This window comes from Rhinopithecus roxellana, chromosome 17, assembly GCF_007565055.1.
Source record: "Rhinopithecus roxellana isolate Shanxi Qingling chromosome 17, ASM756505v1, whole genome shotgun sequence".
NCBI classification, from domain to species: Eukaryota; Metazoa; Chordata; class Mammalia; order Primates; family Cercopithecidae; genus Rhinopithecus; species Rhinopithecus roxellana.
The window spans coordinates 97,030,549-97,045,621 of record NC_044565.1 but is presented as its reverse complement, the minus strand read 5'-3'; the positions used below and the strand labels follow the sequence as shown (position 1 = coordinate 97,045,621).

Sequence of the window (15,073 nt, the reverse complement as noted above, 5' to 3'; positions counted from 1 at the left end):
GCCAAGATCACACCATTGCACTCCAGCATAGGCAACAAGAACGTAATTCCATCTCATGAAAAACAAAACAAAAAACTCAGAGGATTATCATGTGTGTGAACATACCCCTTTCTTCAGGGCTAGAACACTACCTGGAATTAAAGAACATGAGAAAGTGCTCTGAAATTCACCAGGATGGCTGAAAGACCCGCCATGAGCAACAGTGTAGGGGATGAAGCCAAATTTAAAAGGTAAGTTTTGTAAGAGTTATGTTCTTTGAATATGCTCAGGGTTAGAAATCCAAGAGTAGCAGGCTTATTTAAGAGTATCTGGCTAAAAGGTGAACTAGATAAGAAGTAATCAGAAATCTCCCTGGTTGAATTCCTCAGTGCATGATTAATCTGAACGCAACCAATGTCAAGGAGCACCCTGAAATATGCATTGGGTAAATTCAGAAGCAGACACGTTAAAATTTGGTAAAACAATAGCAGAATTTAAGGGGTTGGCAATTCAAGTCCTCTGTAGGTGCCAGGAAAAGCAAGAAGGTACAGATTCTAGAACTCTTTAGACTAGGTATGGTGCGAGTGGAAACCATCACTCCATGAAGGCAATTTTTATTTTAAAAAATTACAGAAAGAACAAAGAACTAAAAGAACTTTAATAAAATGAGCAAGTTTACATTTGTACATTTTGTGTATTTGGGACCCAATTAGATGCGAAGGATAAAGTTGCAAGGACACAGGTTTCTGTGGGAGAGCAAGCAAAAAAGCAAGGGCTGCCCCCGTTGTGTCACGGGCATCCATTCAGAGCTGGGACCCTGCAGACACCTGCCTATGCTCTGAAGGTGAGAAGCACACGGAAGCACGCATCAGTGGGAGCGCCGCAGCTGAACTCAGCCCAGTGCAACGCAGCCCGCGTGACATTCCTACATTAATACTTGATAGGGAACAGCAGATAAGCACTTCCAAAAACCAAATGGTATTGCCCATAGAATATGAATGTAAACTGAGTTCAGTTCATGCTACTTTAACTAGAATGGTTCCACTGAACCTCATGAGGGGAAAAAGGTCTGATGGATCTAATTGCTCTATTCAATGGCACAGTCACAAATCAGCAGGCCTGTGAGAAAGAACCATACATTTCTCTCAAAAATATGACTTGAGAAAAGGACCTTGTAGGAGTGAGAGGAAGGTTAGATAAGAGTACAGTTTTAACATATGAGACAATTCTTCATACTGTAATAGAATGCTGCTTGTGTTTAAGGATTTGGTAGAGATGGAAAACTCCTCAACTTTAATTCCCACTATTCTAAAGGATGACAAACATTTTAGAGTATTGATCAATGTTCAGTGAAAAAATAAAAAAGACTAGTATTGGCTGGGCGCAGTGGCTCATGCCTGTAATCCCAGCACTTTGGGAGGCCGAGGCAGGCAGATCATAGGGTCAGGAGACCGAGACCATCCTGGCCAACATGGTGAAAGCCCGTCTCTACTAAAAATACAAAAATTAGCTAGGCGTGGTGGCGGGTGCCTGTAGTCCCAGCTACGCGGGAGGCTGAGGCAGGAGAATCGCTTGAATCCAGGAGGTGGAGGTTGCAGTGAGCTGAGATTGCACCACTGCACTCCAGCCTGGGTGACAGAGTGAGACTGCGTCTCTGTGTTAGGAATGAGAAATTGCTAGGCTTTTTCAAGATTTTACCCATTTTGTGTACAGAGAAATAGAGCTTTTAATAGTGCAATGTTGCATATACAGGTAACTTGTTCTTTGAGAAATATAAACTCAAACTCACAAGTTATCCTGATAACATATGCAGTAATATGATCATTCTACAACAGAGTCACCCACAGGTAAAACACATGACTGAGCTTTGAGCTCCCACCAATTTACACAGCATACAGTTGTGCTACAAGGAGAATTTCTTCATCATTTATTCTTTAGTTAATTGAAACACAGTCAGGAAAAAATGGTGCCAATTCCCCCCAAACAACACATGGATGTTTTTGCTTCTTGGCCCACTTAAGAGTCCCAAAAGGACAAAAAATACATGGATCAATATTAGTTCAGGAAACGTTTTAAAGAACAGAACAGAGAATGAGGTCTTCATCCCACCTCAGTAAGGCTTGGGCTGATGAAGAGAGGGTGTATTCGGGGTCCTCTCTTGTCATATGTACAAGCTGACGCTTGTTTCCCAAGCATGATAGTAGTGGGCAGACTGCCTTTATTGTTAGCCCCTAATAGAATCAGTCATCACAATGAAGAAATTCCGAAGAGGGCAGTGAAGTGACAACAGCTTCAGCTCATCATCGATGTTATACAAAACACACGATGTTATACAGAAACACAAAAGGAATCTCCAGCCTGTGATGAATGAGAGGCCATTGCTGTGTGTTCAGGACACCTCAGAGCAGGCACATAAAGTGCTGGAACGTGACACAGCCTGTCTGGACGTTCTCGGGAGGGTGGGCCATCCAGAAGGCGACACCCCCATCCAGCACATGGGCACTTCCACCCGCTGCCGGTCCTGCTAAAGGTGGGAGGCTAAAAACGGCCTCTCCAGAAAAGAACGCTCAGTGTGTGCCGACCACGCTTCCCTTTGAATTTCTCGAGTATTCAACAGGAGGTACATTTTAACAAGAAAAAATATCCCTAACAAACAGGACAGATGACTCTCTCAACAAGAGAGCAACTAGGAACATGATACAAATTTAAATAAAAACGTTTAGTTCAACATGTTCATCATGGAGTTTCAAATCAGCAGATGCCACAACAGGAAAGGAGCACACAGCTGGGCCCTTGCCCACCGTGGGTTTCCCGTGTCTGCAGCTTCTTCAAGGTGGGGGAGAGCAGCTTCTCTCTTGGAGTGTTCTCAGTTTCTCAATAGATCTTCACTTGCTAGGCAGCCAGAAGCATGAGTTCACCCAAGAGTGAGTGCTTGGGTACACAAGGCAGAATCTTTTGGGAGCTGAGAGCCGGAGAGGAAGTAAGAAGGAACAAAGGTACTTCTCCAGGGTCAGCCGTTTCTTAGGGCAAAGGCAGAGCCCACGAGGTAGCCCTGGGAAACGGGCCCACGAGTGAGTGGCGTGGATGGAAAATGTGTCTCTGCAGGAGGGCAAGGCTGACCCCCATGAGGCTCTGTGCCCTCGCCACTCACCCAGGCAAGAGAGGGCTTTGTCTCCAGCCATGCCGAAGCCACGTTTCCAGTGCAAACATGAGTCTAAAGGTTGGAGTGTGGGGGTGGTGGGGGATCCCCCACCTGGGTCTGGACTGTATGAGGAAGACTCCCTTCTTTTTTCAAAGTAGACCTTTGTCTTGGATTACTATGTACCTGGACAGGTGAACTCTTCTATGTCTCTATTTTTGGGATTTTTAGGGGTTTTCCATGTACATTCATAGAGCCCGGTCAGCAGTGAGGAGTCCTTGTTGCGTGTGGACGGAAGGCTCCCTGGCACCCAGATGTCTCCCTTCGTCCTGGCTGACACAGAGCATGGTGGTCGTCTGCTCTTCACGTCCAGCAGGCTCAGAAAGAACTCGGAGTTCCCCTCGCACCCTTGGGCCAAGCTTTTCAAGTCCGAGTGCCAGGGCTGGATGAGCTGGGGTTTGTGTGTCTGCTGGCAGCACAGTGGGTGTGCACAAGACCACCATTTGGGTATCTAACAAACACTGGCTCACAAAAGGGATTTTGGCATATCTGACAAAGCTTTTTGTCTGAGAGTCGGACTGAGCTTCCTTTCAACTTCATCTGCAAAAAGAAACCAAGACCGAGAATGCTGTTATGTGTTAAGTATACTTAAAGTGGCAACGTTCTGGTTTTGCAGAGTTGACATGCATTACACCATGGGTTATTACTATGATGAGGATTTCTTTAATAATATTATTATGATGAGGATTTCTTTAATATCAACTTCTTTTTTTAAAATTTATTTTATTTATTTTTTTTTGAGGCGGAGTCTTGCTCTGTCACCCAGGCTGGAGTGCAGTGGCCGGATCTCAGCTCACTGCAAGCTCCCCCTCCCGGGTTCCCGCCATTCTCCTGCCTCAGCCTCCCAAGTAGCTGGGACTACAGGCGCCCGCCACCTCGCCCGGCTAGTTTTTTGTATTTTAGTAGAGACGGGGTTTCACTGTGTTCGCCAGGATGGTCTCGATCTCCTGACCTTGTGATCCGCCCGTCTCGGCCTCCCAAAGTGCTGGGATTACAGGCTTGAGCCACCGCGCCCGGCCAATATCAACTTCTTGAAACGAAATGCTAAAGGTGTAAATAAAATCATCCTTTGTAACTGGAGAAGTAAGAAAGCTACACAATTGCTTTTCTTATTTCACAAAAGTAATTACTGCTTGTCTGGCTGAGGCATTTCTACCCAAGATCCTTTCTCCAACATTCTCTGGGCTCTGCTCATTTCAAGCAAGGCCTGTTAGAAGGTCATGAATGTTAATGCTGAATGGGACCATATAATAGTGTAATTCCAGGGTTCTCTCATTTGCAAATAAGAAAAGTAAAGCACAGGCCGGGTGCGGTGGCTCAAGCCTGTAATCCCAGCACTTTGGGAGGCTGAGACGGGTGGATCACGAGGTCAGGAGATCGAGACCATCCTGGCTAATACGGTGAAACCCCGTCTCTACTAAAAAAAAAAATACAAAAAACTAGCCGGGCGAGGTGGCGGGCACCTGTAGTCCCAGCTACTCCGGAGGCTGAGGCAGGAGAATGGCGTGAACCCGGGAGGCGGAGCTTGCAGTGAGCTGAGATCTGGCCACTGCACTCCAGCCTGGGCGGCAGAGCAAGACTCCGTTTCAAAAAAAAAAAAAAAAGAAATAAAAGTAAAGCACAAATAACGGATGTAGTTAAAGTCATACAGTGCATGAGCGGCATATTCCTGGCTGATCCTGGGAGACACCCTTCCGTTTCCTTAGAGGTAGCTGGTGAAACTGAGTCTTAATGCCATCGGTCCCTCTCTGATGAACAGGACTTGAGTTCTGAAAGTTATAAAGTTTTTCTACACAATTCACTTGTGTCAACAGAGGCAGGCTGGTCTACTGGCAGGATCAAGCAGCAACTTAGCGATTCATCCTACACTCCTTAGTTGCATCAGTCATTCCACAAACATGGATTAGATGCCTCCAACATGCCAGGCTTAGCCCCACAGACACTGAGATAAAGAAATGAGGTTCCTTCTCCTCAAATAACCCAAATGCTAATAGTACAGGGTGACAATTGTGAATGCAAACACGAAGTAAAAGGTGGGTGAAAGAGAAGGTGATTACTCTATTTAAAAGGTATGAGATGGCTTCACCCAGGGAAAAAATTACTTAGGCTAAGTTTTGACTGGGCATTTGCTGGGCACAAAGAAAAAGGTAAGAATATCTCAGGCAGTGGGTACAGCATTTGCAAAAGCAGCGAAGTATGAAATGCCAAGTCACATCTGGAAGGTTGTGTGCTAAAGCCAGGACATGAGCTGGGGAGCAGAGAGAGGTGGGGAGGGATGGGTCGAAGGAGATGGGACTGCATCTTCCAGGCCAGGGGGCATCAGCAAAGGCTTCTAAGTGGGAGGGGAACATGTCGGATTCCTGCTCTGGAAAGAAGAACTCTGCCAGCCATGTGGAATTTAGGCCCACGAGAAAGAAGTTTCCAGAAGGGGAGTACAGCGTGGGGACCAAGAATGTGGTGTTCTGAACCGGCCTGGGAGGCAGCTATGGGTGCGCCCATTGCCTGAGCATGTGACTGCTCTGTGCCTCAGTTTCCTCTCCTGTGAAATGGAGGTGCTGACAGTAGATACTGCATAAAACTGTCATGATGACAAAATGCTAGCATGACATAGGCATTTTATGTCATGCTAGCATTTTGTCATCATGACAGTTTTATGCAGTATCTACTGTCAGCACCTCCCAGCACTTTGGGAGGCCGAGACGGGCGGATCACGAGGTCAGGAGATCGAGACCATCCTGGCTAACACGGTGAAACCCTGTCTCTACTAAAAATACAAAAAAACTAGCCGGGCGAGGTGGCGGGCGCCTGTAGTCCCAGCTACTCCGGAGGCTGAGGCAGGAGAATGGCGTAAACTCGGGAGGCGGAGCTTGCCATGAGCTGAGATCCGGCCACTGCACTCCAGCCCGGGCGACAGAGCAAGACTCCGTCTCAAAAAAAAAAAAAAAAAAAAAAAAAAAAAAAAAAAAAAAAAAAAAAAATGCCTAGGTCAGACTCTCTTAATCACCAGCGTCCAAAAGGGGAGAAAAATTACACTTATGTTACACCTACCAGCCCAGCCTCTGCCTCTGCTCACACAGACCTCAGTGTCTATGAGTAGGACCAGATATTGATGTGTTGTAGTCAGAGACAGAAAGAAAGAAAAACCAGCAAAGACTATTTTCTCATCAGTAAAATCTACCTTCAATGCAATGTTGACTGACCAGGAAGCAGCTCGTGAGGGCCGACACTCACCTTATCGTAGGTGTAGATTAAGTTTTCCGACCTGGCCAGGCCGAGAGCCACCTGCATGGTCCTCCTGGCATGGACGCTGTCCCTCATGGCCCCCATCAGGAATGGGCAGAGGAGCTGCACTGACCAGGTGTCAGGCAGCATCTGCAGCACCTGGGCGGCATCAAATTCGGTGGCGTGGTGGTTCAGCAGGTCCACAGCAGCCACGGCCAGCTCGTGGGCGGCAGGGCCAGCACGCAGGTAGATGGCCAGCAGCGTGTGGAAGAGGTGCTGGCGGTGGGGTGGCTCTCGGCCCTCGGAGCACCACAGGCAGTAGTCTTCGGCCGCTGCGAAGTCCCGCAGCTCATGCACCAGGATATGCAGTGCCTTCTCGTGCTCGCCCAGCTTCCCGTGCAGGATGGCGCTCTCCATGGGCAGCCCAGCTCCCCGCAGCCTCTCTGCGAGACAGAACCCACGGCTCAGAAAGAAAGGGGCCCGCGGGCCACCCACCCAGCGACTGGTCTTCTTGCTGCTCTGGGCTTCAGGAGGGGAAAAGTCAACCTGGCTCCCTCACAATGCCAGATGCTGCCACCCAGATGACTGAGGGAAGGTTTTCTTGCATTTTCACACTGTGAATCCGGGTGTTAGTAAAACAGAAGGCAGACTCTACTCAAAAGTATAGCTGGACCACAGAATAATTCCTTTCTCCAGTGTTCAGAGGATGAACAGAACAAATGAACCACAACCTCAGAAAGGCCCAGTGGCTCAGTGAGTATCAGCCTTCCAGGTCTCCAGTCACTCCATCATCACTCCTATCCTCCCAGGACAGTATCTTTTGACTAAAATAGAAGGACACTATGTCCCTAAACTCCTAACAAACACTACTTCCCCCAAAAGGTGTGCTGAACCCCTTTATTCCCATTTTAAGTAGATTTCATTAAATGGAATATGAACTCATATTATTCAAAATCCATCTCTACATTATTCAACAAAAGATTGCCAATAATATGATTTTTTGTTTTATTTTCACCTGCAATTAAGCTTCCAGGTCCTAAGGAAAATGACACAACCCAAAGTGCCATTCCTGACCAAGGCCCTACCCTCAGAGGGCTGTGTCTCACTGGCAAAGTCACCTTGCTTCCTACCCCAGGTGTAACTTCCCACCCCATCCCGTCTAGAACTGCACCAGCCCTTATCTGCATTGCAATTAAACTCTTAGTCTCTAAGGATCAGAAGTGAGTCTCATCTGTTTTTACATCCTCAGGCGATTATAAGATCTCTTCCTACTGCAAAGAAATATTACAAGGACAACCCTTAGTTCAGGGTCAAGGCTAATAATCAAATTATAGGCATTTGAATCTTGGCTATCCCTCAGGCCTGAAGAACATGGCAGACATTGCTAGCCGTGTAGCAAAGGGCTGGCCCTACTAGGTACATCCCTTATAACACCAGACACAGAAGCCACAATAGGCAACGCCTTCATCCTCACAGTGGGAGGCCAACAAATAATTATTAAGTGGAGGCCATAGTTAAGGCCCCAGGAGAGGTGCAAAGACAGTTAAAAAAAGATCATTGTGGTGACTTACACTTCTACATCTATCATCTCATTTATATTTGACTCCCACAGCCACCCGGAGTGGATAGGATGGGCTGGAATCGTTTTTACAACTTCCCTAGACTGACATCTCCCCAAGTCATCTAACTAAGAAAGGATACAAAATTATGTATCCTTGGATTTCCAGTGCTCCTCCCACAGTGCTGCGGGGGATACCCCCATTGCCTGAAAGCTCCCTGTGCTACGTGCAAGCCCAGACTTATACCTAATGACTGCTCATCTAGGGCCTCTTCCGGGAGGCTGCCTCTGACCCCTCCACCCCAAGGCACGGCTCGTGGGTTCCTTGGCCCTTCTAGAACTGTACCTGCCCTTATCTGCATTCCCATTAAACTGAGTCTCTGAGGACCAGGACTAAGTGTCATCCATTTTCATATCCTCAGTGCACAGTGACACACTCTATACACTCAGAAAAGCTGGCAGAACGCAAACATTGAACCACACACTTGTGGCTGGCCTGAGAGTTTTATAAGGAGATTTGTAAAGGAAAAAGGGTAAGTCAGGAGTGAGTAAAAATATTTAATAGCCGGGACACCCTGGCACTGACCAGTCAGGGACGGTGAGTGAATAGAGGTCGCATGCCGGATCGCCACAGAAGTCCTAATGTAGGTGCGGGTGCAAGCCAGAACCAGTGTTTGCTGGTCACATGAAATACCAACCCACACCTGTGTTCTGGCTCTACCGCTCATGGGCTGTGTGACCTGTGGCAAGCAGGGTAACCTCTCTGGGCTTCCGTGCACTCTTCCATAAAAATGGAGGACAAATAGGACTCACTTCACAGGGTTGTTGTGGAAACTGCGGGTCATGAGGCAGCCTCCGCGTTTCGACGTATGCCTGGCATACCTAGTCAATCCTCATTACTTGTGGATTCTGTATTGATAAAGTCATCTACTCGCTGACATTTATTTGTAACCTCCCAATCAACACTCGCAGCAACTGCAAGGTCATTTGTGACAAGCACAGAGCCTGACGCAGAGCTGAGGCCAAAGAAGGAGCGCCCTCCCTCCTTGCTTCAGTTCTCGTACTACCTACACGTTTCCTTTTCACCGGCTATTTATTGCCATACATTTTTGCATTCTGGTGCTTTTTGTTGGTGATTTCAGCACAGTGCTGAAGTGCTGCCTAGCGCTCCTAAGCTCAAGGAGGTTGTGATGTGCTGTAGGGAGACAACACATGTGTTAGATATGCTTTGTTATCAAAAATGGTATTAAAGGCCATTAAAGAAAAACACATCACTAACCCCAGTGAGTATAAATCCAGAAATTCTATGTCGAATGTGGCAAGAAACGAGTTAATTCTATCAGTTGCAAGCACCATGCTGCGCGGTGGAACTTTACACAATACAGAAACTGTGGTCTCTGTACCCCTGAGGAACGGGAACCCAAATCCCCTCCAAGACACCTGCACAACCTTCTTGCTTAGAGCTCGAGGGACCTGAGCCTTAAGCAGCCCGGGAGTGGGCTGCTGGGGGCCGTGCCTGCTGTAAGCCTTGATCAGAGACTGAAGTCATCAGAGGGAACTATGACTCAGTGCTTTGACATTCAATAGACAATGACTCAGTGCTTTGACACTCAAGAGACACACAGACGTCTAAAAGCTACCAGGGCAGCGCCAACATCATCAGTCAAAGGACACTGTCCATCTAGAGGCACCAGTCCATCTTAGAGGCACAAGAAGCCTCATTTCTCCCTGCAGGGAGGCTGACTCTGTCAAAAGAGGTGCAAGGGCTGAGTGTGGTGGCTCACGCCTGTAATCCCAGCACCTGAGACAGAAGCAGGAGGATCACTTGAGGCCACGAGTTTGAGAACAGCCTGGGTGACAAAGCGACACCCTGTCTTCATTTAAAAAAGTATTTTAAAAGAAGAGGCTCAAAGAATCACCCTGTGGAATCAACCAGGAGCTGTGCCAAAGCCCTCCTCTCTGCTTCCTCCCACCCCCTTGATAGGAGTTTTTTCCAAAAGGAGACAATACTGAGATCATCCTCACCAAGGAGAAAGTGAACTCGGTATAAATCAGACTTCTGGAGCAGCCGCCGAAGCTTGGCCTGCGTCTCGGTGGCCTCTGCGCCCTTGCCACTGGTGGAGGCCCTCTGCTGCAGCACCTCTTCCAGGTAGAGCACAGCTAAGTGAGTGTGATACTCTTCTTTCTGCAGAAAACAGGGGGAGCCAAGCAGACAGACAGTATTTTCAAGTGGAAAGTCAAAGGTCTCCCCCGTCAGCCAGGGCTTGGAGCATGAGCTGGGCAGACACTCACTCTCTGGATCGAAACCCTCTCAGAAACCATGACACTGAGATGAGGTTACCATCTCTGGGGAATAGAACAAAAAGTCACCTCTTATTTTGGGAAGTAAGGGCCACAGAATTTAGATAACCTACAAAAAGGTATAGCTCCCTTTATTTCATTTAAGGATAATAACAAAGAAGGAAAAGAGAGGAAAAATAAAAGCTGAGTGGGGGTGAGACGGAAGGAGAAAAAAGTAAAGCTACCTATTGCTCCAGGTCTCTTTCTGCAAGCCTCAAGGCCCCCATCAGACCCTCAATAAGTACGGATGGATCACACCCGGGGAACAGACATTACACAGAACTACATGCCAAAAAGTGTTCTAGTTCAATTCTGTCTCTCCAGCCCACACTCTTTAGTCTAAGTTCTGCAGTGCTCACCTGCAGTCTCTTGTCTATCACAAGATGTTCCAGATACTTCACAAGGGCTTTAGGGTATTTTTTAAGGCAATTGATAATGTCGTCTGGATTAAAACTGTTCTTCTGCTGTTCATCCAAAGGTCTCCTGGTGAAAACCTGAACTCCGACCTGAAAGAGGAGCGACAATACAGTTGCTGTGCTTCTCAAACCTACCTTTTCTTCATCTTTATTTTGGTCACTGCACATTCAAGCTTTGGATAAAATCATCACTTAAAATATGATGACATAATACATTAAACAGGCACAGCTTTTTGTATGTCAATCATCCCTCAATACAGTGCTTTAAAAAATATAATTATGGAGAAAAACAGCCCAGCATGAAGCACTGTCAAAGGTCAGAGGGCAAAAAAATCAAGACAGAAAAACCAGCCTATACCCTGAAGCCCTCCTTACACACCGCGTGCAGATTGGAAACTGAAGAACAAAGCATTTATTGGTGACGGATTTTGACAACCCACGGAGTAACAATTTTATAACATGAAGATCATCCAAGAACAGGGATAGCCAGTTGCCGAACAGTATGTGAAAAGATACCAAAAGTGCTGAAATTTCTGTGCAGTAAACTCACTTCTCTGAACATGGATTATCTACTCTGGGTTATTTATGATAGATGGTTAATCTGAGATCCGAGCCTCCAGTCCCTGAGCAAGTTTCCAGGCTGCCTTCCTGTGTCTATCAAGTGGAGGCACAGGTCCAATCCCCTGGTTCGAGGAAAGGACAGTGAGGCAGGCAGGAAAGCAGCTCTCTACTGCACCCCCCCGAGCACTTACGTGTGCAGGTTCTATCGCGTGCACGCACACACGCACCCCCCCCAAGGCCAATACAGTCATATATCAAGTATGATGGTGCGAATTTTGGATTCTATAAGCCTGGATTTGTGTCCCAGCTCTACCAACTATAGCCTCAGTTTCCTCATGTGTAGCTAATGCCCACTGAGGGGTTGCTGTGATATTTAAGTGATGACTTTTGTCAGGGGATTGTCCACTGTGCAGTACACTGAATTCCATGTATGTTCTGCTGTTATCATCCATAAGCATTGGGAGAGGCCTAAACCTTGCAACGGCACTGAGATCCATGTTGTAGGCATGTGTGAGCCCGGTCAGGATGTGCTCTGCAGGCGTGGGCACTGAGGCAAATAAAGATGGAGTAACAAGTATGCAAAGTGCAAGTGCCTGGCTTTTCCAGGGAAAAGCCAGGATTTCCCAGGGAAAATTCCCTGGATTTTCCAGGGAAGCCAGCACCACAGAGGATATGAGAATATATTCCAACTCAGGTTTTAGAAAGAGAGATGCAGCACTCAGAAACTCTCCATTCAGGAGCAAGGTCCTGCATCAGAAAGCTCATTTTGTCTCTCTGAGGGGAGCCATGGAAGCATATATGTTTTTCACGATGAGAACTGACATGCCTGCTGTCTTCTTCCCAGTCACCTGTGGGGCTTTACTAAGGATACTGTCCTGAGCCAGCTACTTCCCCTCTAGCCAGCAGGTGCTTTTTCACTGTCAGTATTTCTCAGCCTCCAAGACAGGCCGAGTCTTGCTCATGGCTCCCCTCCCTCCTCCAGGCCCACCAGCTCCATGTTGGCCGTGGTGGGAGCAGGAATGAGGGCAACAGGCTGCCCGGTGTGGCCCAGGTCTGGGTGCTGCCTCCTCCCAAAGATCAAGTCCTGCAGGGCAACCACCTAATCCTGCTCCAGAAAACAGCAGTGTCAGACTTCTGAGGGGTCAAGGAGCGGGGTTCACAGACACAAGTTCTTAAGAAGACGCTAAAAATGCAAGCTGGCTATGTGTCTTGCTTTTCTACACAAGTGACTTGCCCCAGCAAGGGGATTCTCAATGGAATGTCTCAGCAGCAAGATGCAGAACTGCCCCAGACCTAGAATCCAGAGAGCTCAAGGGACGGTATTAAAAGGGGAACAACATCAACAACAAAAAACAAGAGGAGGAGGTTGAAATGTAGCTTCCTTTTCCCCTCCTAAAATCAAAGTTTCTGGGGTCTGTTTTTACCACCTCCCCCAACCAAAAAGAAAGCATTTTTATGAAGCACAAACCTCTTCACTTTTCTGTAGGACCCAATCAGCATAGGCCCACACTAGCTCTTCGTCTAAGCAGTAGGTAAGAAAATCCACGATGTATTCATACAGGTCTGAGCGTGTGGAGTCCTGGACATCGCCATTCACAATGTTCACCCACAACTGGAAAGGAATCAAAAAGAAAAAAAGAAAAAGAAAAGAAAAAAATCGTAAAGGCATGTGTCTTAGAATTAGTTGAGAAATGACATATGTTTACTTATTTGACTTTTTAATACCTTTTAAAGTAGTTGGAAAAACTGTAAATCCTTAAATTTTAGTTTAGTTTTGGAGAAACAAAGAAATGTAAAAAGACGTAAGTCCAAGAAATAAAAAAAATAAAGCTCCCAGTTCCTCTTTTTTTCTCTTTCCTTCCTTCCTTCCTTCCTTCCTTCCTTCCTTCCTTCCTTCCTTCCTTCCTTCCTTCCTTCCTTCCTTCCTTCCTTCTTTCTTTCTTTCTTTCTTTCTTTCTTTCTTTCTTTCTTTCTTTCTTTCTTTCTTTCTTTCTCTTTCTCTTTCTTTCTTTCTCTTTTCTTTTCTTTCTTTCTCAATAACAAAGTAAACAGAATTTATGCAGGGAGGTGAATATATTAAAAATGTATCTTCATGAAATAAACAGAACAGTCTCTGATAACATCTTGACACAGAGAAGATTCACCTACAAGCCAGGCTGTTTCCATCTTCTTCGTCACAGACATTCTTGATTCTGAAGTCTCCTTTGGACTGTGATAGGCAGATGTTGTGCTTTTAAAAAAGCTTTGGTGACTCTGTCCCCTGAGTTCCCACTGTCTTTTGCATAGGGGGCTCAGGATAGACTCCAGTGATAAAAGCCTTTTGCTTTTCCAGCCAGAAACTTCTCTACCATGTTAAGTGAAGCTTACTTTCAGGACCCTGAAACGAGGCAGCATCGCATGGGCGTGGAAAGAATGATGGTTGCATGGGTTCCTTCTGCACTACCGGCATGGCATGCCCCACCTACCTGCACACCACACCACCCCTCCAAGCCACAGCACAAGGAAGGAGAGAAATAGGCGTGGCATATGAATTCTGGAATTCTGATGTCAGCATATGAACACTTTTTATGATACTCGTTTCTTCAACACAGAATTCCCCAAACCAAATAATCACACATACCTTGAAATGTGCCATTTTATATAAAATTCTACCACATATGGAGATTTATCCCATATCATTTCAAGTTTGCAAATCTATCTCTCTACAGCTCTGCTAAGGTTATTACTACACTTATATAAAGCTGTAATTCTGAGAACACCAGGCTTTTGAAAATGAAAATTTTATCATTGACACCCAAATCTACTCTTGGCCATTGGGTACATGTTAATTCACTCCACCCCATTTTTCATTGCTGCTGTTGTTCTGCTCTGCAATCAGGTTACCACAATAGTCTCACAAACCAATCCAACACTAAATACATGTTCAGCCTTGCCAGAGTCATGAGGTTGACTTGAGCTTGGTGAATATGGCTAATGCCCTTGGCCCCTCACAAAATAAAGCAAAAGGGCACATCAGGAAACAACATGGTGCAGTACAAATGCATAACGAATAATGAAGGGGAGAAAGTCTCCTGAGAGTGTGAGATAAGGCTTTTCTCAAGATCAGTAGCAAGACATAAGATACAAAATGTGACAATGCTAATAAATCGATGCCATTTCAATCAGGGTGCAGGACCTCTGCCAGGCCAGTGGAGCACGATTCAGATCTCAGATCTACCATGGATGCATGGCCTTGGACAAGGGGCTGGTGTGCACCAGCTGTGGTTTTGTCACAGGTGACCCAAGGATAAGAACTTACCCAGCTCACTGGCAACACTGATCGTCACTAACAGTGGAAATGATAAATCCGACTGTCATTCACTGCCTACATTTTCTGGTAAGGGCAGTGATATACTGTGACTACGTTTTCTGGTAAGGGCAGTGATATACTGTGACCCTGTGAGAAATCATATTTTCATTTCTTAAGTTTTCAAAAACTCAGTCTTGATAATGTTCTTCAAGGAGATGGAAAGACAAAGAGAAGAAAACTCTTGGCCAACATTCCTCCAGGAATTCACTTTCTAAAACAGAATCATTTCTGTTCTGTATAAAAGGGTGTAGATCAGGCAAAAGTGGTCTCTGTCAACTTGTGAATTTTTTTTAAAGTAACACTAAGTATTACGTACACGGTGCTGATTTTTAAATCACGTGGGAACGCTACTAGACTCACCTGAACTGCAGCCGCGTCTTGGTTATTATAATGATAGAGCAGTCCAAGTGCAAAATACCTGAAACAGGACAACGTGGTAAGTACAACCT

The 15,073-nt window shown here is 46.2% G+C and overlaps 1 protein-coding gene across 3 annotated transcripts in view; it reads right to left on the bottom strand.

The window, feature by feature from the left end:
* Positions 1 to 577: 577 nt before the first annotated feature.
* The window catches only part of TGFBRAP1 (transforming growth factor beta receptor associated protein 1), a 65,692-nt gene continuing 51,196 nt past the window's right edge, over positions 578 to 15,073 (bottom strand). For 2 of the 3 annotated variants that reach the window (XM_030921487.1, XM_030921489.1), the window contains exons 7-12: positions 14,985 to 15,042; positions 12,744 to 12,887; positions 10,658 to 10,804; positions 9,984 to 10,143; positions 6,410 to 6,843; positions 3,266 to 3,718 (exon numbers count right to left, since the gene is read on the bottom strand). In XM_030921487.1, coding sequence (XP_030777347.1) covers positions 3,542 to 3,718; positions 6,410 to 6,843; positions 9,984 to 10,143; positions 10,658 to 10,804; positions 12,744 to 12,887; positions 14,985 to 15,042 — 1,120 coding nt within the window. In that variant the 3' untranslated portion in view covers positions 3,266 to 3,541. Of the gene's footprint in view, positions 3,719 to 6,409; positions 6,844 to 9,983; positions 10,144 to 10,657; positions 10,805 to 12,743; positions 12,888 to 14,984; positions 15,043 to 15,073 lie in introns of all 3 variants that reach the window. The other variant, XM_030921488.1, reaches the window with a different exon arrangement.